The 26,925-nt window shown below is 38.6% G+C and overlaps 3 protein-coding genes across 4 annotated transcripts; 2 read left to right on the top strand and 1 right to left on the bottom strand.

The window, feature by feature from the left end:
• Positions 1–3,640: 3,640 nt before the first annotated feature.
• Positions 3,641–8,202, bottom strand: LOC113022654 (signaling threshold-regulating transmembrane adapter 1). Its single transcript, XM_026168272.1, has 6 exons — positions 8,056–8,202; positions 5,868–5,984; positions 5,481–5,514; positions 5,327–5,388; positions 5,150–5,241; positions 3,641–4,358 (listed from the first exon to the last, which is right to left on the bottom strand). The coding sequence occupies exons 1-6, from the start codon at positions 8,084–8,086 to the stop codon at positions 4,110–4,112; spliced, it is 585 nt and encodes a 194-aa protein (XP_026024057.1). The 5' UTR covers positions 8,087–8,202; the 3' UTR covers positions 3,641–4,109.
• A 3,094-nt stretch (positions 8,203–11,296) lies between these two features.
• LOC113022644 (translocon-associated protein subunit alpha-like) lies at positions 11,297–16,571 on the top strand. The gene is made up of 9 exons (XM_026168259.1): positions 11,297–11,442; positions 12,281–12,399; positions 12,476–12,569; positions 12,738–12,865; positions 14,685–14,819; positions 15,222–15,298; positions 15,721–15,799; positions 15,994–16,087; positions 16,206–16,571. The coding sequence occupies exons 1-9, from the start codon at positions 11,373–11,375 to the stop codon at positions 16,268–16,270; spliced, it is 861 nt and encodes a 286-aa protein (XP_026024044.1). The 5' UTR covers positions 11,297–11,372; the 3' UTR covers positions 16,271–16,571.
• A 58-nt stretch (positions 16,572–16,629) lies between these two features.
• LOC113022656 (neuritin-like) lies at positions 16,630–24,470 on the top strand. 2 transcript variants are annotated; one of them, XM_026168277.1, is made up of 3 exons: positions 16,630–17,765; positions 18,697–18,847; positions 19,595–24,470. In XM_026168277.1, the coding sequence occupies exons 1-3, from the start codon at positions 17,714–17,716 to the stop codon at positions 19,821–19,823; spliced, it is 432 nt and encodes a 143-aa protein (XP_026024062.1). In that variant the 5' UTR covers positions 16,630–17,713; the 3' UTR covers positions 19,824–24,470. The 2 variants fall into 2 exon arrangements, with proteins under 2 accessions (XP_026024062.1, XP_026024060.1); XM_026168275.1 differs by having other exon boundaries at positions 18,694–18,847.
• The last annotated feature ends 2,455 nt before the right edge of the window (positions 24,471–26,925 follow it).

Below are 26,925 nucleotides of genomic sequence, written 5' to 3'. Positions count from 1 at the left end.
GCTCTTGTACCTTATATTTTTTAACTTGTACTGAACTGTTTCCATAAATCTCACTTAGCATTTGCATACAAAAAAGCAATGGAAAAGTAACAGGCTGAAATATGAACTTTTTTGCAATATAATGTATTTAAAATAAACAGTTTAATAAAACATGATTCATTTTATCATTATTGTTATTTAAAAATGTGTGGAATCCAATTTCTTGCAAAAGGTATATGCTTAAATAAATCATTTGTCAAAATGAAATTAATTTAAACATTTGATTTTTTTTAAAATTTAGAATTAATGTGTGAAGACATATCAACAATAAGCCAGGGCATATTTGACACACATCGTCCCTTTAGAAATAGATATAAAATAATTTGTTAACTCACTGAAGTGTTACAAATACGACAGGAATAAAATAGAAGCCTAAACATGACATTTTCATAACACGACCATGATAGTGGAATCTGTACTAAAATCTGACATAGTTTTACGGTGTCAGATTTAACTCTAGATTGCCTCAAGGATACAAAAGTCCTGTCTATATAACAATCTCACTGTGCTTTACAATCACCAGACCAAAGTATGGCCCATGGTTCAGTCAATGACAACAAGCAACAACGCAGTTTGTGTTGTCATGTCTGCATTACATGCTGTTTCCAGAATTCACCAAACAAATTAGCTTATATGAAAACATAATCTCCTTTAATGGAAATTCATCATCATCATTATCATCAAGGTAACATATGTCATTCAGCATTTTTAACATCACCATCTAGTGCTACTTCATCGTTTTACAAATATTTTCAAATTTCATGTATTTCACATGTTTTGTGATATTTAAAAAATCATCTCTACTTTGAAAAACTATTGTCTGGACAAGTGAAATAGCCTCTATAAAAGCATAAAGAATATATGAGTTTATGTTATCAGCTGGACTTTTGACATCTGGGACTTCTTAATATACATGCATGGTTTATAAGCAAGTTTTGTCACGCTGTTCCGCAACTTTTTATCTGGGCATCATGGGCCTAAGTTGGAAGTGACCAATGTGAAATAATATATCTGCTGCATATAAGGTATCATCTCATTCAAGATAAGACAAGATAACTGAGGATGTAAACAAGCACTTTAAACTTGGCTCTACGAGAAGAGAAGATCATAATATAAAGGTAAAGTGAGTTTCCATGTCCTGCTTTGATTACATGTATGAATGGGTATGCCACTGTTACAAAGGTTAAAGACATCACCAATCTTTTATGAACTGATAGGTTTGACACAATTCTTTATCTAATCATCAACTGTTCTCAAAAGTTGCTATGTGCTCTGATTTTTATCAAGCACACAATGCTGGTGCATGCTTTTATGTTGAGTGGATCACCTTCTTTATGGAAAAAGGGCAGTGTCTCTTGCGGAGGCTGCCCAAGTCTCCAGCGGTGATGGCAACGCTGTTCCGGAGGCCGGCGACGCTGGTCTGGCAGTCGGCCACCTGGCCCCCCCGGCGTCCGTTGTTCCAGGACAGCTCGCATATAGCTCTCGGCCCCAGGTCATGCAGGTGCCACTGACAAGGGGACCAGAGATGACTTTTTAAGTAATGGTTTAAGTATTGCCAGCTTGAAGGCCTGTGGTACATAGCAGATTATTAGAGATAGGTTGATCATATTTCAGAATGAAGCAGTAATTAATGGTAGGGCATCTTTGGGCAATCCTCTGCATGTTTGCTATATCATCCTTTGCTATATCTATTAATCTCTTTTCAGTCTTGCCTCTGCATCTTTGCCTCCAAGTCGCTCAACCTTAGTTGTCCCTTTGATATACTCGCTGGCCATTCCGGTCAATCCCAACTGAAATCTTAACACCTTTACCTCCAGCTCTGCTTCATGTCTTTTTGTCAGTGCTCCTGTGTCCAAAAAGTACATTATAGCAGGTCTCACTAGCATCTTGTAAACATTCCTTTTCACACTTGCTGCTATCCTCAAATCGTCCCCTTATCACGAATCATCCCTGATACTTGTCCCCGCCTAGATTTGTTGATATTCTTGGGATCAACTGTCCATGATCTCACCTTTGACTCAAGAATACCTTGGTATACGGAAGCGTTCATAGTCGACTGGCTGAAAAAACAAGTCAAAATCATCACCACTATCACCAATGTGGTGACAGTTATGTCACGTTCCTGGGTCTTTTGACCGAGCATTTTAAGTTTTAGTTTATTTTGAAGTTGACTAGGTCAGCTAAGTTCATTTGTTTATTAGATTCCCCTTGTGTTTACTACCCATGTATTTAAGTTTCCCTCACCCTTTGTTTCATGTTTGCATGTTTTATGTTAGCAAGTTTGTGTTGTCATGTCTGCATTCCATGCTGTTTCCTGTTTTATTGTGAAAGTACTTGTCCTATGTGCAGTGTGTCTAATGTGTGTGTGAATGGGTGGATGACTGGATATGTAAAGCGCTTTGGGGTCCTTAGGGACTAGTAAAGCGCTATATAAATACAGGCCATTTACCATTTTTGTTTTTATACCTTTTTATCAGCCTAATTAAACGGCTCACTTTTTGTTCCTATTAAGTTGGTTTCCACACGTTGGTTTGTCTGCACCTGGGTCCACTACTTGCACTCCACACAGTTTGACTTTGCACACTGTGAGAAGTTAATGTGAGGATTTGGTGTTGACATGCTGTGTTTGGGTTTCTCCAAATGTGGCGCTATGCATTAAGTATCTAACATTGTTCCACAAGTCTTGTGGTTTGTTCAGATGCAGCTTTGCAAAGCTAAGCAACTTGGCTGCTGCATTGTTTTTATAAACAGGAAGCTTTTACCTGTAGAGTGACATGCAGGTTCTCTGAAGCTTGCACAGTCTGACCGCGTTGTGAGTTTGATGGGATGTCCACTCCTGGGAAGATTATGTTATCACAAACCTGAATGTTCTAGACCAGCACATTTTCATAGCATTTGTTTTTATAGAGGTAGCCCCACTAGCTGATGGTCAGTGAAAACACTACATTTGATGAGCAGCACCTACTTAAAATAAATGGAAGCCGTGAGGCTCACTCTTATGGATGATAATTTTTCAACTGTACTGCAATTACCATTAGCTCTTAGAAACTCTTATCTCAAGCATTGATTGTTCAAAGGGTAAATGCTACCACTGCCTTAAATAAGGCTCTCCGATAAATGCAAAGTACAGACCTAAGTGACCTTTAATCCAAGAAGCCTAATGTCGCAACCAAAGGACTTTAAAGAAATTAAGTGATGGTAACTGATATTAATTCTTGGTTTACACAAAGTAAAATTTCTTTTGCATTTTATTTCTGTGTTGTTGTTGTTTTTATGCTGCTTTAGGTCTTTTCAGTGACCCATTCATTTCACAGGGTTAAACATTGACACAGCAGAAGAAAGTTGTTTTAAAAGAATTCTTACCAAGTTAAAAGCAAAGAGAAGAAAAGGGATTTATTACACAATATTAAATGTGCTATGACTTGAAAAGCAAGTGTCAAAAACTACTTACTCACTTATTATAAGTGGAATATATTGTTAAGCATACAAAAGCTTGTCTGGAGCACTCTTAGATAATCATTTATTTTATTAGAGCAAATATTACAAAATTAATTACTGTGTCATTTTGTAAAAACAAAAAAACAAAAATAGAGATGTTGTACTTAATTAGCTTTCAAATGCACCATCAAAAAACAGGTCCACCAAAAAATGTCATTGAAATGTTACATAAAATACACATTTTATGTTAAAACTTTCACATTCAGGAGAGCAGTGATTCTCAAACTGTCGGGGAGTTAAAAGAACATGAATTTTCTTTTCTTTTTAATTTAACAAACCCAAAAAGAGTTTGTGAATGCTATTACTCTGAGCTTTATTTAAGTAAAAATCCACTCGGATCCTGTTTATTATTAATAATTGTTTGAAATTGTGGGTCCCGTCCTCTTGTTAGCTAGTTAACTAGTTTGAGAGCCAATGAATCAGAGAAGTGCAGCACTTCTCTACTTCACAACTGCACAGACGCGTTTCCATTTTTCATATAATAATAAACACTGACATCCTGTGGTGACAGATTGGGCCTGAAAAAAAAAACAGCCATTTGAGTCATCTCAGCATCAGCAGCTGTGCACGTCTCAGAGATGGTTGGCATAGCCTTCCTCATTGTCTGCAGAGTCAATGGTTTTTGTTCGCTGAGTTTGCACGGAAGCATACAGATCAGACACGGTGGAGAGGGCGTCCGTGTTACCGTCATCCTCCTTCTCTGACTCCGGTGGCTCCCCTAACTGCATTACATCTGAGTACTGTATCTGCGGACAGCTGTGACCAGCCTGCAGCCTGGGGCCCTTTAAGGTCAGGTTGGCATAGCAGTCGTGGTTTTTGGACTGGAAGAAGAAACAAAAAACAATGTAAACATGATCACACTTCAATGCAATGAACTAGTAAAACTCTCCTTTCTGTCTGTGAAAAGACTTTTAACTAACTAAATTTAATGCTTGCGATGTTTTAATATAAGAAAAAGAAGTGTAATTTCAACAGTACATCTCAATTTTCTTATGTGATAAAGAAATGCTGCTTTAGTAGATGAAAGAAATCTGTGAGTGCAACTCTATGCTTTTAAATTGTAAGAAATACATATGTGCTTTTCCTCATCTTTTAAAAAAATTTTTTGCTGTGGACCCACTGTAAAAAACAACAACAACAGAAATTTCCTTAGTAGATATTTTAAAATAATAATATTTTTTTCATCGTTTAATCGTTTAGCTATTATTTAATTACTTTGGTTTAATTGGTTTATTATCACTGGCACTGGAGAAGCCTTTATTGGCATGAAAAAGTATAAAACTGAGAGTTAAAAATTAAATAACAATTAAAAATAATAAAGCTATGCCCTTCTTCACATTGGGCCAGGCGGCCAGTTTGGAGTCTTTTCTGGGCCAATTCTGGATCCCAGGCCTTATGTTTGACACCCATGGGTTAGTAGGTCTAGACTGACCTATGCTAGAGGACCACTTTTCATGTTCCTACTATTACCTAATCTAATATCATACAGCTGTATTTTACTTTTTCTGGAGAGATATTGTCATGAAGGTTTAATAACCTGTATGAACAGACAGAGAGCCCAAAGTCAAGCCAGAATAAACGATCTCAAACCAAAGAGTTTCAAAGAATCTACCTGTAAGTCTGATCTGACTCTCCGCTGATACTTCCCATTTGAAGAGCTGAGTGATGAGTGAGGGGGATTGTCTTCTGTTAACAAAGTTACGCCTGTGGAGAAATATCATCACGCTATAATCTGATACAAGTGTACTAAAGCATGTGCACAGCCAGACGCACGACCGCTTGCACCTACTTGTTTGCAGGTAGCTTACGTTTCCATAAATAGGATTTTCTTCCATCTGCCTCAAGCTCTGACTAAAATTGGGAACACAGAAAGGAAAACGGAGTTCTTCACATGCAGATCTGTTTTACTGTAATTTGTTAACAATAAAAACCACGCTACACACCTTTGCCGTCTTCTCAGTGGACATCTCCATTTTCCTAATACAAGATAAAGATGAATATATTCACAACTGGATTGTTTTCAGGGGGGTTTGTGTTAATTCCCATAAAATGCTGACTTTAACTTGCATTTGGATTTCTGATGTATTTTTGTTACAGGTAAAATGTAAAAATGTTACATTTAATTAAATCTGGTCAAATCAAATGTATTTGATTGATATGCATTCAGTTTATACAAGCACTTTTTTTTTTAAATAATTGAGTATTAGAATAAACAACTCTTTGATAATATATTTCAGTTGCATTTTACTCAAACTATAGTGTCATGTTTACTGTGGGTGAAGAATCTTTTTTTTTTTTTTGAGTGAGGATAGAGTAAATAATGTCATTACCTGAGCCAAATTTTGATACACAACAAAAAATATTCCATGCCAGTGAGATGATCAGCGCTGCACTGAGAACTCCTAAGGTCGCTTGTAATTCCTTAGATAAATAACCCAACTGTGAAGCTAGAAAAAAGAAAAACAAATATGAGTCACTTTAAATTAATAAACTATGTTTGAGCAACACTCACTGACCTCATAGTTAATCTCATGCATGAAGACAGAAAACTGCTATGTATGTTTTTAAAAAATCAAAAGACAGTTTTTTTTACATAGCTGTGTCTTTAACTTTCTGTCCATCCATCCACTGCCTACCATTTACACATGTGCTCATTGTAGAGCTCACAATCAACTTAATGCAATGTGTATGAATTGTGAATTGAATGTGGGAAGAAATGGAAGCACTGTGAGAAAATGACTTAGCTTCACACAGAAATACCCTACTCACAAAGTGAGTGCTGTGCTTCATCACTGCACCACGCAACACAGAAAGCTAATTTTAGCAATTTGGGACGCCTTTTTTTCCCCTCTTTAGTTCACATTTTAAACAGATATTAAATAAGTGACTACTACTGATAATAACAATATTAATGAAGAATAACCATCCATGCATCATGTAAAGTTTTTAAAATATGAATAAACAAAATAAAAATTGTTTTTTTTATATATCTCTTTAAAAAATGCAGAACTAGAGGTACATGCTTGAAAGTGGATTGTTCAAACAATGCTGAAGGAAATTGGGCAATAAAGCAAAATGTGAAAACATGCACAGCATCAGAGTCCTTGAGCAATACATCTACACCAGCACTGAGCAGCAGAAAATGTGGTTTTGCTGAGAAACCTGCATGCATGGATGTGTGATGTGTGCAATGTTTGCTGCAGGAATACAGACCGAGCAAAAGCATCTTGGGCGCATTTCCTACCCCAGAAACCATTTGCAGTGCTTTTTGATATACTATGTTTAACATGTTCCTGAAGCCTCATCGATCTCTAGTGAGTTAAAACATTCAGTCGACACACTGTTGGTTTTTGGTTTGCCACTGAATCACATAAAAAGCCTGACTGTAACTGTAACTCTTAACTGTGTAGCTGTGGTGTGCAATATCTCGTATAACTTTCAGCTGAATTTTGCTCATCTTCACCGTGAACGAAGGAGCACTTTAACGTGTTTGGACTCTGCAGTGGTGGAAATGGGTCCACATTCTGCCCGAGTAATATCTGGTGCATAGGATCTCTGTTACAAATCTAAATAAATAATTTAGCTTTGGTAATGCATCGCCTCATTAAAATGAGACACATTCTACGATCTTACACAGTATTGCTTTTTGCCTTTGGGCAAACTGCACCGTCCTAATTAAACTGATGCCTTGTGTACAGACTCACAGCATTCTGTTTAATCAGAATGCTGTGAGTCTGTACACAACAGACACTTCACTTGTCAGCTGTGAAGGCGTGGGAGAAGCTGTGTATAAAAGAAACCTACCTTTTAGTAAGCTCAGTTTTGGGGGATTTTCTTTGTTTGTTTTTGGTTGCTGTGATCAGTTATTTAAAAGCACTATTCACTGATTTACAAAACAAAGTTGGAAACATTTTTATCATCCAGCTCCTGCCCCCTTGGCTGAAGTCCTACTGACTCTAATTTTGGATATGTTTCTCTCTCCGGCAGCATCTCAGGCAGGGGTGGGCGGTTAGTTTTCCCAAGGTGCCACATGAGAAACTGCAACTGCTAGGGAACCAACAAGCTGAACAGTTCTGCGCTATATTAATTACATCTCTTTATAAGCTTATTGGTGTGCCCAGTGTAGTTTAATTCCTGGAATGATCTTTGTCACATTGTGCCAGACAGCATACAGTTTATTTTTCAGCACTTTATTTTTTCAAAACTTTAAAATTACATCTGGAAAGTACTGAGATTCTGTTAAACGTCTGTTAGAGCAATAACAGAAAAGATGGGGAAGTCCCACAAAAGCTGCTAATCAAAATGCAATCTGATATGAAAATCAACCTTTTTTACTCCCTCTAAAGTCAAACCAGTAAAGCTTAATTCAATATAAAAGCAACATAAGAAGCATCACAAGCACTAACACTAACCATCTTTATTTATAAATAATGTAAAACCTGATCTAACTCTAAGGAAAACTCTTGGCTTACATTACTGTGAAATCTAACGATGTTCGTATCTTCATTCAAGACTTACCTTGCTGAGTGGAGCTGCAATTTTCTGCCATGGCAGTGAAGTTTAACCAAGGACAATCCAAACTATACTCTGAAAACAAACGTCTACTAAATCTTTTACACCTGTACTCTGTCTTTGACAAGCAGTTCTACAGAACTCGCTGCATGTTTGTGCTCACGCAGTATGATGTGACACCAGCGTGTTTGCTTTTTTTTCTTAAAGGACTGTTACAGGATGTGTGCTTTTGCAGAAAACCACAAACTTTTTTTAGACTACAAGACAGATCAGGTACCAAGGCTGAAGACCTGCCCTTTCAGTGTTAAGGAATACGACATGAACACGTTTGATTTAAGGGGATATATCCTTTTTACTTTAAATATCCTGAAAAAGACATTTAATTATCTTTGAGGCACTAAATATAATCCTTTAATTATTTCACACAACATCTGGATACTATGTGACAACATATTAAGAATGAGAGCAAATTCTCTCCGTGGAGATAAAAACATTTCTAGTGGGGACAAATATTTGTAACTACTACAGCACAAACTCCAGTGGTTATGATTTTTACACATGTATGCATACAGATAAAAGAATCCATGAAAAGCAGTGATTTGTATATGAAAAATAAATAATAATAAAATGAGATTAAAAAAATAAAAATGCTAACTACGACCTTTAAGAAAGAAAAGTGTTTAATAAGTGCAAACGACTAGGAAATTTAGACATATGAGGTAACAGATGTCAGTGATGGAACTTGGAAGCATCCTGTCAAAGTAATGGATCAAGTCATAAACCAAAATAAATGGTATCTTTGTTGTAATCCTGCAGATGTCTTTATATATCTTTAAAGTCAGTCGTGAGCTGCTGGGTCAAAAATATGCCAGTGGCCATGACAGAAAGTGAGGTTAACCAATTATTCTGGTAACAGTCTGACACATTCAGCACATGGTGGTGTTCACTGATTTAAATTTTTCATGCTGACCTCTTTACTTGGCAACACACACCTTAAATTAGTGGTTCATATTTCATAGCTGCAACATCAGACAACAAGAATTACAGCAGCAAGAAGGTGTTAATGGATGTGTTTACAAACCAGAGGCCCAGTTTTTTAAGTCACATCCTAGTTTTGGTCACTTTGGGGGTAAAATATGAGTTTTTAGCTCTCTTAGCATCTTATTCTCATATCATCCAGATAAATCTGTTGGTATTTGGCTTTCGGTTTGTTCAAATCACTGTCAGACGTAAGACGAATATTTGCATACATTCTGGGAATTAATTTCACCCGGTTCAGCAATCATTCTTCAGGATTCATTTATAGTGCTGAACTGCAGCTCCTAAATCTTCTGCATACAAACGTGCAGGAGCTGGCAGCCTGCTGATCAGCCCCATCTGTGTCAGCAGGCTGAACACTAGTTCAGGATGAGAGGAGCAAATGATAAGACTCTCACGGTCCATTTACTGAAGGAAGCGTGGGTTGAACACGCAGACAGCAGTGCAGTCATTTATTTGCCTTCTTCTGTGTATAAAGTGTCACATTTTGAATATTAAATTAAACCAGATGTGGGAAGGATTGTTCCAATCATCCTTTTGGGCATCTGAGTTATTTTCGGTTTAAACATTGATTCAAAAGTTACTGGTGCTGACATCTGACATGGATGAAAATTCAGTAAAGAGTGGCTCAAGACATTTAGGCTGTCTTAGCTATCCCACCCAACACTGGGTGAGTTATTCTTCTGCAAGGAGTGTGGGCTATAGGTTAAAGCATGTCCACCTTTATACCACTGCACTCAAGCAGATATTTAAAGTCATGGATCTGCTCAACCAGGCAAATCCAAAATGTGAGATCTTTTCATAATTTGTTAAAAGGAATGGCGCAGAAAGAGCTGTTACACTGTTAATTAAATGGACTAACTGAAGCGCTGCTCATCACACTGTATGTATAATATCCTAGCTGTGTTACTCCATCCCGCTGCTTATATTCTCCACCTATAGGATCATTCTAATGCTACAGTGTATTTATTAATAGGAACAAATAAGACGAAGGAAACTAAAACTGACAGTTGTGGGAATGCTTGTGTTATAGTTAGGTACACCGGTCAAAAACACATAAAGCCACATTAACCACAGTGCGTCAGAAACTTTCCGTTGTAAACAACTGCAGAGGTTTTCACTTGTATTAAGAGAGTTTTTGAGATACCACCATGCTATCTGCTATGCAGACATTAATTTATTTATTTTTTTTATCTTCTGGTTTGTCTACCTTTGGCTACCCTCTTGTCACTCAGTGTGGTTTATCAAAGTCAGTCCCAGTGTTAGAAATTGATGTAGAAATCTATGTACATGTCTTGTGCAACACCGCTTCCAAAAAAGTTAGGACCCTGCGAAAAATGTAAGTAACAACAGAATGCCAACATCTGCAGATCTCATGAACCTATATTACGACAAAACAGAAAACATCAAATGTTTAAACTGATACAATTTCATGAAAAATATTTTCATTTTGAATTTGATGGCAGCAACACATCCCACAAAAGTTAGGACAGGAGCAAGAAAAGGGCGGAAACGTAAATGTTGGGACTAAAGATGGGCAGAGGTTCAACAGTTTGCAGAGAACTGTGTCTACAAAATGTGGAACAGTTTCAAAATAAAGTGCATAAAATGTTCATCATAAAATGAGAAGACTGAATACCTCCTAATCTACAGTCCACAACATCATCAAAAGATTCACATAATCTGGAGACCTCGCAAAGAACAAGGCTGAAAATCAGAAATGCATATTTCAACAAGACAATTTACATTTACATTTATTTACATTTTACACAGGGTCACAACTGTTGTGCAGCCTCATGTGCAACACAGACATGTCACGGTGTAGCCTGTCATATACTGTCATATACATTAAGCTTTTGGATTATATTTAGCCTTAATGCGAATCAAGGGATTTTAATGCCTCACCCACCTCCATTCGTGTGCCCCTGGCCCTTCATAAAAACATGGTGATTCAACTTAATGTTCCTGTTATTAACGTTTTAGATGCTGGTGCAAAATAAAAAGCCCTGAAAACAAACAGCTGTTATACACAGTCTACTTCACATCCACATCCAGCCCAACGACGGTGTTAAAGATGGACGACGTGGCTCCACTTCATCCACGCTACAAAGTTTGTTTGTTTGTTTTTCCTCTAGGTGGCGGTAATGCACCACTAAGCTCTACGCATGCGCCATGAAACATGGAGAAGAAGAAGAACTCCTCTTACCCCGCCCCCTCCTCAGCTCCCGTCCTCTACTCCTCAAACTGCTGATGTGGTACTAACTTCAGCCTCCACCTCTGCAAACATGTTCAACTTCACATCAAAACTTTTGCTGCTTTTTCTCCTGGCCTTCCCCTGCGGTCTGATATCAGTTGGTAAGCATTTATTTATGTATTTATTTCACTTGAAAGCAGGCAGATACATTTGTAGCCTCACTCCGCTGCTGGTCAGAAGTTTTTCGCCTAACATATTGACGTGGCACAGTCACGGGGCGATCCGACAGCTTTCTCCACAGCTGGGTCAGCTGCTAACGTGAATATAAGGCAGGTTTTATTCTTAAACATCTAGAGATATACAATAGTCTGTCGCTTTTGTTGTGAATTAAAGAAAAAGCTGTCTTTTTCTTCGTAAGAAGAAATATATACACGTCACGCAAAGTTTAGTTTCCCTTTGGAGCCACAGAGCAGCTTTTTAATACGAATGTATGAAGTGGCCGAGGATGTAAGAGCAGCTGGAGGCTCCCTCTCTTTTCTGGGACACGTCACCATAGATAAGATGTTCGTACTGTTTGGCTCTGCTGGTTTCTGCTCTGCTGACACACATTCAAGTGTCTTTGCTCCTGTTTCATTGAAATTGGAGGCAAGGTTGCCAGATTTATGACAACCGCTTTTTATTTGATTTTTCCTTGCTTAAGTGTATATTAGATTTTCGCCCACATTTCCATTGCTTTTCTTCTTTAAATAACCATCTATCACTTCATCACGTGACTTGATACAGACATAATCTGACATAAATTGCTATGAAATAAATAAATACTGTCTGTGTGACGATGATGGCCAAATGCAGCATTTTCTTGTCTGTTTTACACACTGAATTAACAAAGATTACAAGCTCAGATTGTCATATGAAAACTGCTAAAACATTTTTCATGTGTGTTAACCAGCATCATTCCCGTAATCCATTCATGTCTTCACTGTGGCTTCTGACTCGCAGGCCACGTTTATGCCGACTCAGACTCGGCCGAGGACATTGTCGAGGACTCAGATGCTGCAGTAGATGAAGAGGAAGATGATGAAGATGTCCTTGTTGAAGAGGATCAGATGCAAACCTCGGTATGTACAGTGATGGCGCAGCACGATTAGGCATACTAGTGGTGGTTTTACAATGTAAAGTTGTGTGTGTCATCAGGAAGGACACGAAGATGACTCCGACGAAGCGGCGGACAAACTGTTAGCTTCTCACCCTGATGCCGACACGACGATCATCTTCACCACGGGAGAAGGTTGGTCTTGCTGGTTTTGTTAATAATTGCTAGAAAACTAAAGCAAAAAGCTTAATTAGTTGTTTCATGGTGTAGAAGCCAGTTTTGTGGCCGTGTTAAACACATGGTATCTTCACATTTGTGTTTTTACTTTTATTCATTATTTACTTCTGGTCATGACACTTTTAGAGTTTCCTGCCAATGAAATTGTGCGGTTCCTGGTGGGTTTCTCCAACAAGGGTAGTCAGGAGTTCACCGTTCAGTCATTGGAGGCCTCCTTTCGTTATCCCCAGGACTTCCAGTTCTTCATCCAAAATGTAAGTGACACAATGTGCCGCATATCCTGCTGTAAAATGTTAATGTAAAAAGTTCATAACTAAAGAGATTTAGCTATGAAATTAAATGTTATTGGCTGCCTTTAAGGCCGCTCATGGTGTACATCTTCCACCTCTAACTACCACATGCACCAGTATATAAAATGTAAGAGGTGAGATGGGGCTGTTCGATATAACGATATATATCGGATGACGATATAAAAACGTCTATCGTTTCATTTTACGCTATGGTTTGTTTCATGGTGTCGCAAAATAAACTGTTTACGGCAATATTTTTTAATCGTTTTGATGGTCACTGTAGTGGGTATATTAATTTCTTAAAGTTCTCTCTTTCTCTTATATTTAATATAACCACACTACTGACAGACAATCGCCTGTTTTTATGCGTTGTCGTTAGCAACAGCAACGGTAAAACCATCGCATGTCCGCTTGTTTATGTTCCACATAAACCTTTCATAATAAAGCTCAACATCCTGTTGAGACTTTTCAAAATAAACTGAATCACGTATTAACGGATGAGGAGCAAAAAGAGCCGCCAGGTGCTAAAAAATAAACCTTAGACTCAAACGTTAGAACAGGCTTTTCCCCGCAGCACGCCGTGTAATAAATGCTCACAAAGAAAACAGCGGCCGTTACAACTTATGTCTAAAAATGTATAGTTTCAATTAAAACACTCAACTCCAGGTACATGACACGCAGCTGGAAACATTTCACGCAAGTCGAGCTGCCTGAGATTCACAGAATTTACAGAAAATGTTAAATTTTTGTGATTTATATCGTTATCAGACGATAGATGTCTTATATCGGGATATGAGATTTTGGTCATATCGCACAGCCCTAAGGTGAGAGCATTTGCACTGAGCGCCTCATAACTCTGGAACAACCTGGTTGACATGGTTGGTCACTTTTTTTTAAGTCATGCCTTTAAACCTTTAAACATACTTTTATGGCAAGACTTTCCCTGAGTTTATATCAGGGTTTAGGTTTCTTTGAATTCTCTTTTTATTTCCTATGTTCATTACTTCTGTTTTATTCTCTTGAATGTTGAGAAATGCTGAAAAAATACATATAAACACTCTCTATTCCTTTCATGTCTTAATGAAAAATAAAGTAAAAAAAAATGTTAAGGGTGGGATTGTACATCCATCCTTTCTTCCATTTATCCAGTTCAGGATCGTGGCAGGGGCAGGAGTCTATCCCAGCTACCACAGGGCGACAGACTGGTGACCTCTTGGGCCGGTCGCCAGTCTGTTGCAGGGCTAAAACACGCAGACAGCCATTCACACTCACATTCACACCTATGGGCAATTTATAATCCCCAGTTAACCGAACCCCACTAACTCCCACATGTCTTTGGACTGTGGGTGGAGGCCAGAGTACTCTGAGAAAACCCACACAGACTCAGGGAAGAACATGAACTCCACACTGAATTGTGTAACAGAACAACTTAAATATCTGAATGATGCAGAAACATTAAAGTAAAATGATGTTTATTATATTTGTGCACATGCTCTCTTCATTTGTGAATTTCCCATTTCTGGGACTAGCAAAGGCTACTTTGTTTAGCTTTAATGAAACCTCAGAAATGGCAGCACGGTGTTAGAGATCAGCACTGTTGCTTCAAAGCAAGAGGGTTCCAGGTTCCCGGAGCGTTTCGTGTGGTGTTTGCACATTCTCCCCGGATTCTCTCCGGGTACCCCAGCTTTGTCTAAAGACGCTGATGTTAGGTTAACTGAGGAAACCAAACTAGCTCATGTCATACTTTCAGAAAATGATTTCTTAGTGTTTTGTGTGTTTATAGTTCACAGCTTTGCCCCTGAACACTGTCGTCAAACCACAAGCTCAGGCCTCCTTCGAGTACTCCTTCATCCCAGCACAGCCAATGGCCGGTCGCCCATTTGGACTTGTAATCCTGCTCAACTATCAAGACACTGAGGTAAAATAAGTGTTATTGTTTTAAAAGTTTATTTATTTATTGTTTTTACTGAGAGAAGGTGGGAGGGGGTAGAATGTGAAGATATCAGGCAGTAACTGTCAGGAATATTTTTCACAGCACACCTAATGATTATTCATGATTCATGAATATTAAAAGCCTTGAAGAAATCTTCATCAGCACTACATTTTGTTAGCAACTATTTTTTTTTCTCTCTCTCTCCCATAATTTGGATTTCCAGGAGGGTCCTTACTGTCATCATTTCCCCCTGCTGAGCTTTGACTGCTTTTTTCTGCACTATTAACAAATACTGAGTCATTTTAATGACACGTTTTAAAGAGAAGCTCCTAAATTTTGTTTTCCCTGTTTGTCTTTTGACTTCTCTTTTGTAAAAAATAAATTTAGGGCAGCGTGTTCCAGACTGCCGTTTACAACCAGACTGTCACCATCACTGAACGAGAAGAGGGACTGGATGGAGAAACGTAAGCTTTTCTGCTTTTTATTATGTAAAGGCAAAATTGAAAACGCAAATGAAGTGTTTTGTGTCTTTTTAATTCCACTCGAGAAAAAGAAAAATGGAAATGTCCAAAATTGTATTTGTCACGTCGTTTTGGCACATCCGGCTCTTTGCAGCTCTCCCAGAAGATTGCACTACATGTACAAACCTGCAAAAGGAGGTGTGAAATTGTCACAAAGAGACTCGCAGCCAGGATTGTGCTGCTGGTGTAAGACGTGCAAACTGTTGGCAGGAATATTAGTCGAGCTGAAGACGGCGTATTCCTTCTGGGAAAAAAAATCGAACATAAAATTTGCAATCGAGGTTGATAAATGGAGAAATCTGGCTTCTTCTTGTTTTTTGTGCTCTTGTGTATTTGTAACTTGGAGTTTTTGCTTTTATTTGCAGAATGTTTATGTACGTGTTCCTGGCGGGACTGGTATCCCTGCTGCTCTTCGGGATGTACCAGGTCCTGGACTCGAGGACGGTATGTGCTCGTCATCCCTGGCTTTTCTGTTTTTATCTAAGGATATTTTGTCTGCCTATTAGATGAAATGAGGCGCATCTTTGTTAATCAGTGTAAATGTGAAGAAATGTTTCTGGTAAAGTCAGCATGATGGTGAATAAATTGGATTTAACATGACATAATGTGGTCTTTCTACCTTTGTGTGTGTTCTGCAGAAAAAGAGGCTTTCTGTGAAAATAGAAAAGGGCACTGCTGGAATAAATGATGTGGACATCAGCTGGATTCCTCAGGAGACTCTTAATGCCATGAGTAAGTTCATTTTGCCCAGCTGTTATGATTACACTGCTCCACTCACCCTCTGCTTTGTTTTGTTTTCTTACTGTGATTTTGATTTCTGAGTATTTGATCTTTACTTCCTGTGTTTCAGACAAGGCTTCCCCTAAAGCATCCCCCCGGAAACGAACCAAGAGGGCGGCTGGGACAGACCAATAAACGTGCTGGCTTCCCTTTGTCGTTATAATCTTGATCAAACTTTCAGAACACCTCGCAACAATAACTCAGTTCAAATTTACAAAGAATGCAAATGTCTGGAATTCAGTTTTTGAAGCAGATTTTTTTTTATGTTTGAGAATCGGAGCTCGATACAGTCTCAAGGTATTACATGCTGAGAGGATCCTGTGCTCTCATTGGACCATGACCATTTAAACACTAAGAAGACTGAACTGTGGCTCATTTTAAAGGGACTTTTGTGTGTGTGTGTGTGTGTGTGTGTGTGTGTGTGTGTGTGTGTGTGTGTGTGTGTGTGTGTGTGTGTGTGTGTGTGTGTGTGTGTGTGTGTGTGTGTGTGTGTGTGTGTGTGTGTGTGTGTGTGTGTGAGAGAGAGAGAGAGAAAGAAAGAGATGTAATGGGAAAAATAAGACAATCGGTAATTAAGATTACAAGGGCTGGCTTGAACTGCCTTCTTGAAGAGGGTTGAATTTGAGTTTATTGCCACTCCTTTTTTTTTATTTATTTTTTTTAAATTTTATTTCCGATAATAACAATGAAAATATCACAGTCGTCTCTATCATCAAACCCTTCTCTGCCTTATCTGGTCTCTTGCAAAAAATGCCGTTTTTTGTTTTTGTTTTTTTTTAATTACCACACATGATTCACACATAACGTCCATTAATGATTTTATGTTTTTTAAAGTGGTACAGTGGCAGCTGCAAGTGCAAATGTCGAAACAATGTGTCTCAGTGTCTGTGCAAGTCAATTTTGCCGCCTTACTCCTGAGCAGAGCATTCAGTCAGTGTTAGTGATGCGGTCTGTCACGCTGTATGTCAGTATTTGTGATGCAACGCCTTCTGAAAAACAATAAAAGGCTGTATTTACTCAGATTATCTTTGTGTAATATTAAAAATTTGTTTGATTGTGAAAGTGTGCAGAAAGAAAGAAAAAATCAGGGAAAAGACAAATGCTACATGTTTCCACAGCATTCCACAACCTTTCCACATTTTCCCTGTGGAACAAAGTAAATATTTATTTTCCCAACCTCAGATATGTGATTGAGGGAATATGTGTATATATGTGTAAAAGCTGAGATCCTGTGATGACATCCTGTGTGAGGTGTCTAACAAAAGCATAAAAGCACCGGGTGATGAAGCAGGGCCGTGGTTCCTGCTCGGGGAGGTGAGAACTGTCCGGTGCTGAAGGGGGGAAGATGAGCTCAGCGCGCGCCGGGGGGCAGGTAACGTCAGCAGTCGGCCGGAGCAAGGAAAGACTGTGAATACACACCTACCAAGTGTTTATCGGCGCTCAATCACTGATACACATCGACTCACATTAATGATGGGCAGCTAATCACCTCCGTGTGACTCAGAGACGCTTTTTATCTTTTTATTTCGGCGCCTCAGCAGCATCCCGCGCCCTCCGCTCGGCTTGAAATGGGATGATATGGGATTTTTCATGTCGACGAAGATCGGATGGATTGTTGCCTTTGCCACCGGTACGGTATCTCAATCTCAGTCGCTTTATGGTGGGAGCCAGTTGGGATGGTTTGGAACAGAAAGCTGTCTTTTTTTTCTCTTCTTTTAATCTTCCTGCAGCAGAATGTAGGTGCTGTGACCGTAAGCTTATTTATCTCCATCAGTGTTGCATGATGGTTATCAGACCTGTACCAGTGCCAACTGCTTGTAGCGGCGGTAGATAGCCTACTGGGTGTTGTATCTATACTTAGTGTGCAAGCTTTCTTACATGAAACGCTTACCTAAAGACAAAAACTCACGGAATGGTTTCTTCTTCTTTTTTCACTCAACTGTCACTTTTACTAAAATACAGAAATATGCACTTTATAATCAGTACAGTTTATTATTGACAAAGCGAGCTTTGGGCTGCGGTGGTCAGGAATGTTTTCCTTCCACCACATTACATCTGTCTAGAGCAGTTGCTCCAAAACTGTGGGGCTGGACGACCAGGAAGAGCATGAGCCGAATGAATGTGATCTTTTGGTAGGCAAAATAAACAAAAGTTTTCTGATGCTGACCTTTATTTAACTTGGATCCCCTTTTTTTTTCACTCTTAATTATTGATAAGAAATATGGAGTGTGGGGTGGGGTTTTCCAGCTTCTGAAGTGAAAGTTTGACAACCTGTCACATAGTTTTTCTGATCAAATTAAATTATCAAATTAAATAAGAGTGATAGTATTTATTATTATAAATGTAATAGAGAGGTCTTTGCTTAAAGGTTGTATATTCGTAAGTGAAGTCTGAAAGTAGTCTGAAATCTTAAGCCAGACACTTAGCAAGAAAGAAATTTGATTTATGTGCACTTACAGTGGATGCTGATTTGTCTCTCATGGTTATTTGTAGCTTGTCAGTGTACAAAGCATCACAAAAGCGGTAAAGAAAGCTGTCTCCTGTATCTGTTTTTTCAGTAGTTCTGTCCTTAGCGGTGCCAGGAGACTCTGTCGATGTGAAGTGTGAGAACATTTATAAGGACTTCTCCGAATGTGTCCTGGAGCTGGGAGAGAGCATGGACAACTACCAGGAGAACGTGACCAGTGAGAGGGGAGTGGCAGCTGTGTGCAGGTGATAATTACTTTACCGGCGAGTGCACGAGCAGCAGCGAGACATTCCCTGTAGAGTTTTGTGAGCTTGAGCTCTCATCACTCTTTGTGAGTAGAGCTTTCATATGCACTAAGATACAAATGATAACCTCAGCAGAGAGAACAAGAAATGCAGAGAGAAACCAGCTTTCATGGGTCGATTAAGAAACCCATTGGTGCACAAAATTGTCTTTCAGTTCAATTAGGATCAAATAAGGCGTAATTGAGAGCAATAATATAGACATATACAGGATGAAATATTCATCTCATAACAAAATACTGGAGAGAAAGGGAGCAGATGCCACAATCCCAGAGAAGAGGAGACTAGAGAAATGAATGGTGCTGAGACACTGAGCCATTGTGCTAAATAATGTATGACCTCGCTGCAGCAGTAATGAAATTCGGGGGAAGTTCTTTGTCACTGTTACTGCATGCACTCCACAACCCCAACACAGTGCACTGAAGACAAAGATTTACACTCAATCCTTTGGTTGAAAATTGCCCACTTGCAATATCATCTGTGATATTGTTTCACTCTCTCATACAGTTGCCATGGTAATTAAAGCACAGCTTGACTTACTTGCATCCTTCGTAGCCGTGTGAGTGATAGATTTTTGGCAAGCAAATTAATCGGGCACAGCCAGTGCATGTCTGCATGCTGTTGTGGGAATGACTTCCGAGTGAAATGTCAGACACAGTGCTGAACTGATGATCCTTTTATTTGCCACAGCCACTGGGAAGCTTTCCACACTTGTGCGCTCACGGCGCTGTCCGACTGTCAGGAGGAAGTCAGCTCCATCTGGGAGACTCTGAGGCAGGACTCCAGGAAGATACGCTTCCAGGGAAGTCTGTTTGATCTGTGCAGTCCCAGCTCCTCTCCCAGTCTAAGTTCACCTAGCGCTGTCCTCATCTTGCCGCTGATGCTGGCCTTGACTGGGCCCGGCTGGGCTTCTGCATAGATGGAGCAGGGGTTGGGTGAGGAGGACGCCGTATTCGCCGTGCTTCGGTCCTCCAGAGTTTAAACTTAAAGCCAAGGATTTAAGAGCACAAATGTTTCAAAGGATTATTTTGACCTAGAGTCGCTGATGTCTGTGATGAATGAGGTTTGAAATTCTCTCAAATACTCCAGCTTTGGGTGGAGTGGCAGAAAGAATTGCATTATAAACAGATTAAAAGCACACACTCTCGTGGATTTCACATTCAATTTGGTCAGCTCATTCTACTATCAGACACCTGTGGCTCTGGGTTACTAACACTGTACAAGGAGCAGGCACATTGCCGCATATATCTGTACAATGTTGTGCAGTAAAACACAGCTTGCAATAGTTTACCTGTGTGAAAATATAACGTCTAATTTTTGTAGTTTTTAAGCCCAAATAACTTTTTATTCATCGCTCACATTTTTGTATATAAGATAGTTATTGCATCCATGGTGTGTTTTGTGTAAAGTCTGATTTCACCATGCTCCTTAAAGAAAAAGTTTGATTTTACAATAAGTAAATTAGAAAACTGACCCCACTTTAAGATCTCACCAGTAAATATGAAAGGCATAGCAACCAGTTTTAGCTTAGCTTGTCATTAAATATATATATTTTTCACTTTTGTGTAATTTGAAGAAATGATTTATAAAATGTTTGTGAATGATCTGTGCTGGCAGTTCTGCCCCACCCTCTTATTTCCAGTTTTTAAGCTAACCAGCTGCTGCTTGTAGTACAGACGATGGGGCTGTCAGACTACTACAATGCCAGTCTGCCTCTTTAATTATGAGCTACAGCATAAACCTTTTGACCTCCACTGAGTTTGTATAAACACAGCTTTGCTCTGTGAAAACACTAAAGAGACACGTCATGAAGAATAACATCTTACCGCTTTTAAGTTCCTTACAAACTTGGTACGAAAACCAAGGAAATTATTGTTTGGTTGGTTGTCCTCTGTTGTAACAATGCTTCATGTTAAATATTATACTACTGGAAAGCCTGTTAATTTCTCCTTACATGCTGCCACATTTGTAAGGAAAACACATTTTTGGGTTGAGCAGCAGAGTTGAGTATGTGGGTTGCACCCATGAAAACCTTGCCAAATCTTCAGCTTATTCTGCTACTGACTCTTGTTTGGTGCTTATTGGATTGAACGATCGAAGTCTGAAGAAACAAAGTATATTGGCAATTTAACAATGACAAACCAGATTTGACAAGTTTTTCAGGGGTGCAGCTCTCATACTCAGATTTATTGCCGAGACGTATTGTTACAACATAGAAATTATCGACCAAACGCAAATTTCTGTACTTTTTGTTTATTTAAGGTTGTTACTGATCAAACAAAGAGCCAAATCAGACTCGACATGACTAAACAACATTTGTATGCACTATAGAGGTGAATTCACTCTTTAACTTGTTTTGAAGTGTAGAAAATGTAGTAAGGTGACAATCAAGCAGTTCGTACACAACTTTGGATTCCCTTTTTCCTTATAAGCTTTCAGCCCATCAGGGCTGATGTTGCATAGCTGCTATAAAGACACCAAAAAATAGGGGATGTATATTGCACATGATCCATGTTAAACCTTTAGTTAAACCACGGCTCCTTTTAATTTTCCAACCCACTGATCGTTGTGTAAAAACAAAATTTTTGTTTTTGTGACTTTCTGTGAGAAAATGCTCACTTGCTATTAACATCCTATTACTAACCTTGTGCATTAAAGTAGTCTGCATACTCCAGTAGATGACAGAATACACGTGGGTGGCTTTTCAAAGACAAATCTGCCATAAAGTTCTACTGATTACATCATTGATATGTGTTTGATATATCAAACAATGTTCTCCTCTTCTAAAAAAAATTTTTTATCTGTTAAGTCAAATTGTGAGAATAATAACAAACTTCAGAAACAGAAAGATTAATGTGTAATAACTTGCATCTATTTAGCACAAAAGTCTATGAGATGTCATGAGTAGTAATTGTCTTTTGTGATTAATATTTTGGTGAATGTGTCATGGAAAAAAAACGGTGTTTATTCTTAAAACAGCATCAAGCCCTTTGGCTCGGAGTAAATTCAAATGTTGGAGAAATAGTGTTTCTCTTTTGTTTGTTTTGCCCAAACTGTGTCCATATATACATATTTGCTTTAAAAATGATCTTAACAAAGTTGGATCATTCAGTCGTTTATGTTATCACAAGTGCATGGTGATTTTTGTGACAGTGCTTCAGAAAAATGGACAGATTGTTAATTTTACCTCGGAGATGGCGTACAGTGGTCTTGATCTGTGCATGAAGTTACGCTAGCTCCTCAGTGTGCCTGCATCCTTTGTTATGCAGATGTATTATCCTCACCCCCATACCTACCTAGACTCCATCAGCATGTTTGCTCTGTTTCTATTTCTTTCATCTTTCAAAGTGCAATCCCTTTTCCAAAAAAGGTGGGAAGAGCCAAATAAAACAGAATGTTTGGATTTGGAAATCATGTAAACCCCTATTTAAAATAAATATAACACACCATACTAAATATAATGAGATGGATAGTTACAAATGTCACATCTCAAAAGCACTTGAGATAAGAGCGTGTTCATCACTTCTTGAAACAACACTCCACAAGCATTTCGAAGCTGAGAAAACCAAATGTAGTTCTGAAATCAATTTTTTCCCAATTTATGCTCGTTAACCTGCTCAACAGTTCAGTTGTTCTCTGCAGAAGATGCCACCATACGTTCTTTTAAAGCCTGTTTAACATTAATGATGCCTGGATGGACAAAAGTATTGGGCCACCCACATGTTACACCTACAGGAGCTGCTCGGTTATGGAAAGTCGTGCCACGAAGCTCCTAGTGGACAGTTTTTGTGCTGATGTTAATGCAAGAGGAGGCTTTCTGCAGTTACTAAGACAGCAGAGCGTTGGCAGCTTTTACGCACTATGCACCTCAGCGCTCGCCAGCTCTGCTCTGTATCTTTATGTGACCACTCGTTGGCTGAGTTGTTGTGGTTCCTAAACGCTTCCACTTTGCAATAATACCACTGACTCTTGATTTAGACTTCTGCAGGGAATCTTTGTAGAGCCTACAACGTAACGTACGTAAGTGGCTGATGTCATTTGTGCTTGTGCTGGTGTATTATGTGTGGTCATGTCTCAGTGTTTTATATGCGGTGCCAGGTGATAGGAATAAATAAACTGCAGGGATTTTTTTCCTCCTCTTATTGAAGTCAGTTTTTTTGAGGGTCCAAACATATTTGTTACTCTGGGGGAGAATAGCTTAAGCAGTTTTCTCCACTACAATAGCTTAAGCAATTTTCCTCCAGGAATTTGCTGACATTTATGAGTCTTCATATAGATATGATTATTTTTCCTTTTAATGAGGTAATGATTGTTATTCTCACATGGATAAATTCAAAAGGAAAAATCAACAGGACTGAACAGGCCAGTCACAATAGCTGACATGTAGTCGAATCACGTTATGGCTCAGGGTTTAAGGGGGATTTGTGGTTGCGACAATTAGAGCATAGATCAAAAAGCATAAACCCAAAGTAACAACTAATGTTGTAACAACGACATCCTACTACAGGGCAGCACTTAAGTTCTCAAGAACTCAGCGAGTTCTTGAGAACAACCCATTCTTTCACAAGCAGACTGCAGGTGTGGCTACGTGCTTGATTTGATACACCTAAATTCAAACATTAAGAGGTGTGGCCTAATACTTTTGTCTTGTATAGTATATCTGCAATTTACCATACCATACATACTAATGCTTCCCATATCATGGTTGCTAGTATGTAGGTGGTAAGATTTAATAGTTTATGCAACTACCAGAGAAGACAACATATCAGGATGTTTCTTTATTTTTGTTTGTTTTAATTTATTCTTATGGATGACAAGACAAACCTGTTCTCTGACAGTGGTCCTGAGTCGCTATACTGATCTTCACAACATAATCATGTCTATTTCTAATGCAGTGCTACGTGAGGGCGCACCTTCAACATTGGCTTTTAGCCGTTTCACTTGCATACAGAGATTTCTTTGGATTTTCTCTGAACCTTTCAGTGATATTATGCACCATCCTTACTTCTGACATAGTTTTCTGGGACGCTTTCTTTACTAAGAGTCATTTTACTCGCCTGTCCAGTAGTTTAACAGCATCATCTTTAAAACGAGAACATATTTAAAAATAACAAAGTTAAAGAATGTTTATTTTGGACTACTTTCATGAATTACGGGGTTTAAATTTTTTGCAAAACAACGCACTCTGTTTTTATTGATATTTTTGCCTAATGCCACAGCTTTTTTAGAAAGAGGTTTGTACTGCTGTTACGTCATCCACTGTGTACCTGGGGGTAACAATACAAAAAAAAAAAAAAGTTGTGATGTCCTCAAAGCATGAGCAATACAATAGTCACTTCTTAAGAGGGGACTTTTTTCCCTGCTGTTGAACAAAGCATGATGATACCATAGTAATCCTAATAATGACAGCTCAAACATGGAAAGAACTCCTGAATGTAAAACCAAGTTCAGTATCCATGTGAGGGTTTGGTTTTTTCAGTTTAATACACAATTTACAAGACTGTATAAAGCAATATATGGAAAAGTAATGTGTTTATAATAATAAAGCACAATGTTTAAAACCTAAGTGTGTGCTCACTGGCTTCAGGAGAGTAACAGCACTAAGATGGAAACCGGTGGTACATTTACTGATTGCAGCCGATCCTTTTTAACCCATCTATTACAGTTTCTGTTTTTAGTCATCCCCGGAGCAAAGTGGGGGTAAGGACGACTGCAACCAGCGTTTTTCAACTCGTTAGTGCTCTCCCATCTGCTGCTTTCCACCTGGACACTTCCTGCAGCGAGGGATCAAGGCCCAGGGCAGAAAAGGTTTGGAGAAGTAAAGACATGCATGTGGAAATACCCTCATTAGAGAAGCCATGTTTGATGTCTGAAGCATGATGGCCAATGTTTGTTTTTGCTTTTTTGTTTTTCCACCTGCAGTTTCCTCTCCAAGACTTTACCCTTTTAATATAATCAACATGAGATGTGCAGACATTTAAATCTCCAGAAAGGAGAAATTTCTTTTTCTCCCCAAGGAATTTAATGATGTGAATAGATCTATCCAGAGTTTGTATATTGAATTACATTACCAAAAAAATCTAAGATACAAAAGGTGATGTGAACACTTTCAGAGGTTCCACTGCTAGATAACAAAGTAGCAACTTAGAAAGAGTAGTCACGAGTTTGTACAAAGTAAAAAAAAAGTAATTTGTGGAGATTTCGGGAAACAGTTGTTCACCTTTTTGTAAGAGTCGGCTCACTCTTATATAGAGCAGGGGTGTAAAACATAAGGCCCAGGAGCCAGAATCGGTCGGGTCGGGTGAAGACCCCAATCCGGCCGATTGGATGGCTTTGAAAGTGAAGGAGGACATAAATGTTAAACTTTTTACAGTTTTTTTTCCCCACAAGTTTTACATCTTTTCCAACTGATAAGACCTCCCCCGCTGCCATTCACAATACACCAAAGTAATTAAGTTACAGACTCCTGTATTTTACACATTTACTTCTTACAGTGAAGCCCAACAGGTTGCACTGACAGGTTTTCTTTCATTTACAATAGCGCTGCATTTCTTTGTCATGTAAAAAAAACCAAGTCATACTGTTAAAATTGCACTTTTATCTTACATTAAGATGAAATGTGTACACGGACAGAAACTGGAGTTTTACTTGTTTGGCCCACATAAGATCAAAGTGGACTTTAAGCCTGACATCTCTTCTGTGGAGTAAATATGAAGCTACTGCTTAAATGGGAGGATGGGAAGAAATCCTGACACTTTTCACTTCTTGCTTACTAGCAGCTCAGGCAAGACCTCCCTCATTATAATATTATGCATATTTAAGACAACAAGTCATCGATATACCACGCTAATTACCTTGAGAGGTGATGGATTACATTCTTTGGACAGGCTAGCTTTTTCTGTTCCTACTCAAAGCAGCTTGAATGGGAGCTGCTTTCCAATTTGAGGCTGCACCTTCCAATATCGCCCCCTGCATCATAATTATAAACTCATTTCACACCTTAGGAAAACGTGACTGCAAAACAAGACACTGCATCATCCGCACCATCAAAGCTGCAAAGGTTTTAAACTGATAGTCTAAAGAAGAGCATCTCGAGCGTGTGTAGCATGAGCTGTAACACATTAAAGACAAAAAGTCAATTCTGTTAAGAGTTTAAACGTCACCAGCGAAATGAGCAGTCTGACACTGCTCCAAAAAGGAGAAAAAAAAAAAGACATCAGAGCCGCACATTTTAGGACTTTCCCCATCACATCCTCCCCGAACAGCAATTTTTCAGAAGCACAGACAAAGCCAGCTGTCAGAACGCAGCTGGTGGCTGACAAACTGTCCCCGAAGTGGCCAAACGGTTTGCATAATACATCATGCCATAAAGAGACAGAACCCAACAATGCTTGCTGTGCAAAATGTGGTACAGACTCAAAAAGAAAAGCATTTAACAAGGATTAGGAGGCTGAATGTAGGAAACATCAAATTGAGCCTGGTTTTTATTACTTTGGACCACTTATTGAGCTCGAATTATGACGCATAAAATCTTTCCTATATTTGGATTTACATGATGACCTGCTGATTAGCATACAGTGCTTAACAAATTTATTAGACCACCAGTGTAAGATTTATGCCACAGCTGCCCTAAATTACCAATAAAAATAATTTTTTATTTTTCTGTAATGGTTAATCCACCAGTATGTGCAGCTGAAACGATATTTTTAGTACTAAAATATAATTATTATCAATTATTTTCAAATTTACAGTTTTACCAAAGAAAAGAGCTAAAATGGTGCAAAAGCACTTTTTCTTTATTAAGGTGCCAAATTACAGTTGTTGTTTTACATCCATTACAGATTTGAAACATTTGTTTTTGTAGGTGAAGTTTTTTGACAGATTTCTAAAATATTTGTCTTTGTGACAGATGATCTAATAAATCTGCTAAGCACTGTACCTTTTTGTTGTCTAAAAACACATTTCTCCCCATATTTAACGTTTAAAAGCAGCTTTAAGAAGCAGTAACTAAAACTTTGATG

Source organism: Astatotilapia calliptera, chromosome 5 (assembly GCF_900246225.1).
Source record: "Astatotilapia calliptera chromosome 5, fAstCal1.2, whole genome shotgun sequence".
NCBI classification, from domain to species: domain Eukaryota; kingdom Metazoa; phylum Chordata; class Actinopteri; order Cichliformes; family Cichlidae; genus Astatotilapia; species Astatotilapia calliptera.
This window is presented reverse-complemented; position numbering and strand designations above follow the sequence as displayed.

Bases quoted from the DNA above. Each gene is read 5' to 3' on its own strand.
- LOC113022654 (XM_026168272.1), bottom strand. From the start codon at position 8,086: ATGGCAGAAAATTGCAGCTCCACTCAGCAAG. The intron at 5,985-8,055 runs GTAAGTCTTGAA...TCTTTTTTCTAG, and splicing joins TTGCAGCTCCACTCAGCAAG to CTTCACAGTTGGGTTATTTA. The intron at 5,389-5,480 runs GTGTGTAGCGTG...TCCCAATTTTAG, and splicing joins CCACTGAGAAGACGGCAAAG to TCAGAGCTTGAGGCAGATGG.
- LOC113022644 (XM_026168259.1), top strand. From the start codon at position 11,373: ATGTTCAACTTCACATCAAAACTTTTGCTGCTTTTTCTCCTGGCCTTC. The intron at 11,443-12,280 runs GTAAGCATTTAT...TCTGACTCGCAG, and splicing joins CTGCGGTCTGATATCAGTTG to GCCACGTTTATGCCGACTCA. The intron at 12,866-14,684 runs GTAAGTGACACA...GTGTGTTTATAG, and splicing joins TCCAGTTCTTCATCCAAAAT to TTCACAGCTTTGCCCCTGAA.
- LOC113022656 (XM_026168275.1), top strand. From the start codon at position 17,714: ATGGGATTTTTCATGTCGACGAAGATCGGATGGATTGTTGCCTTTGCC. The intron at 17,766-18,693 runs GTACGGTATCTC...CTGTTTTTTCAG, and splicing joins GATTGTTGCCTTTGCCACCG to TAGTTCTGTCCTTAGCGGTG. The intron at 18,848-19,594 runs GTGATAATTACT...TATTTGCCACAG, and splicing joins GGAGTGGCAGCTGTGTGCAG to CCACTGGGAAGCTTTCCACA.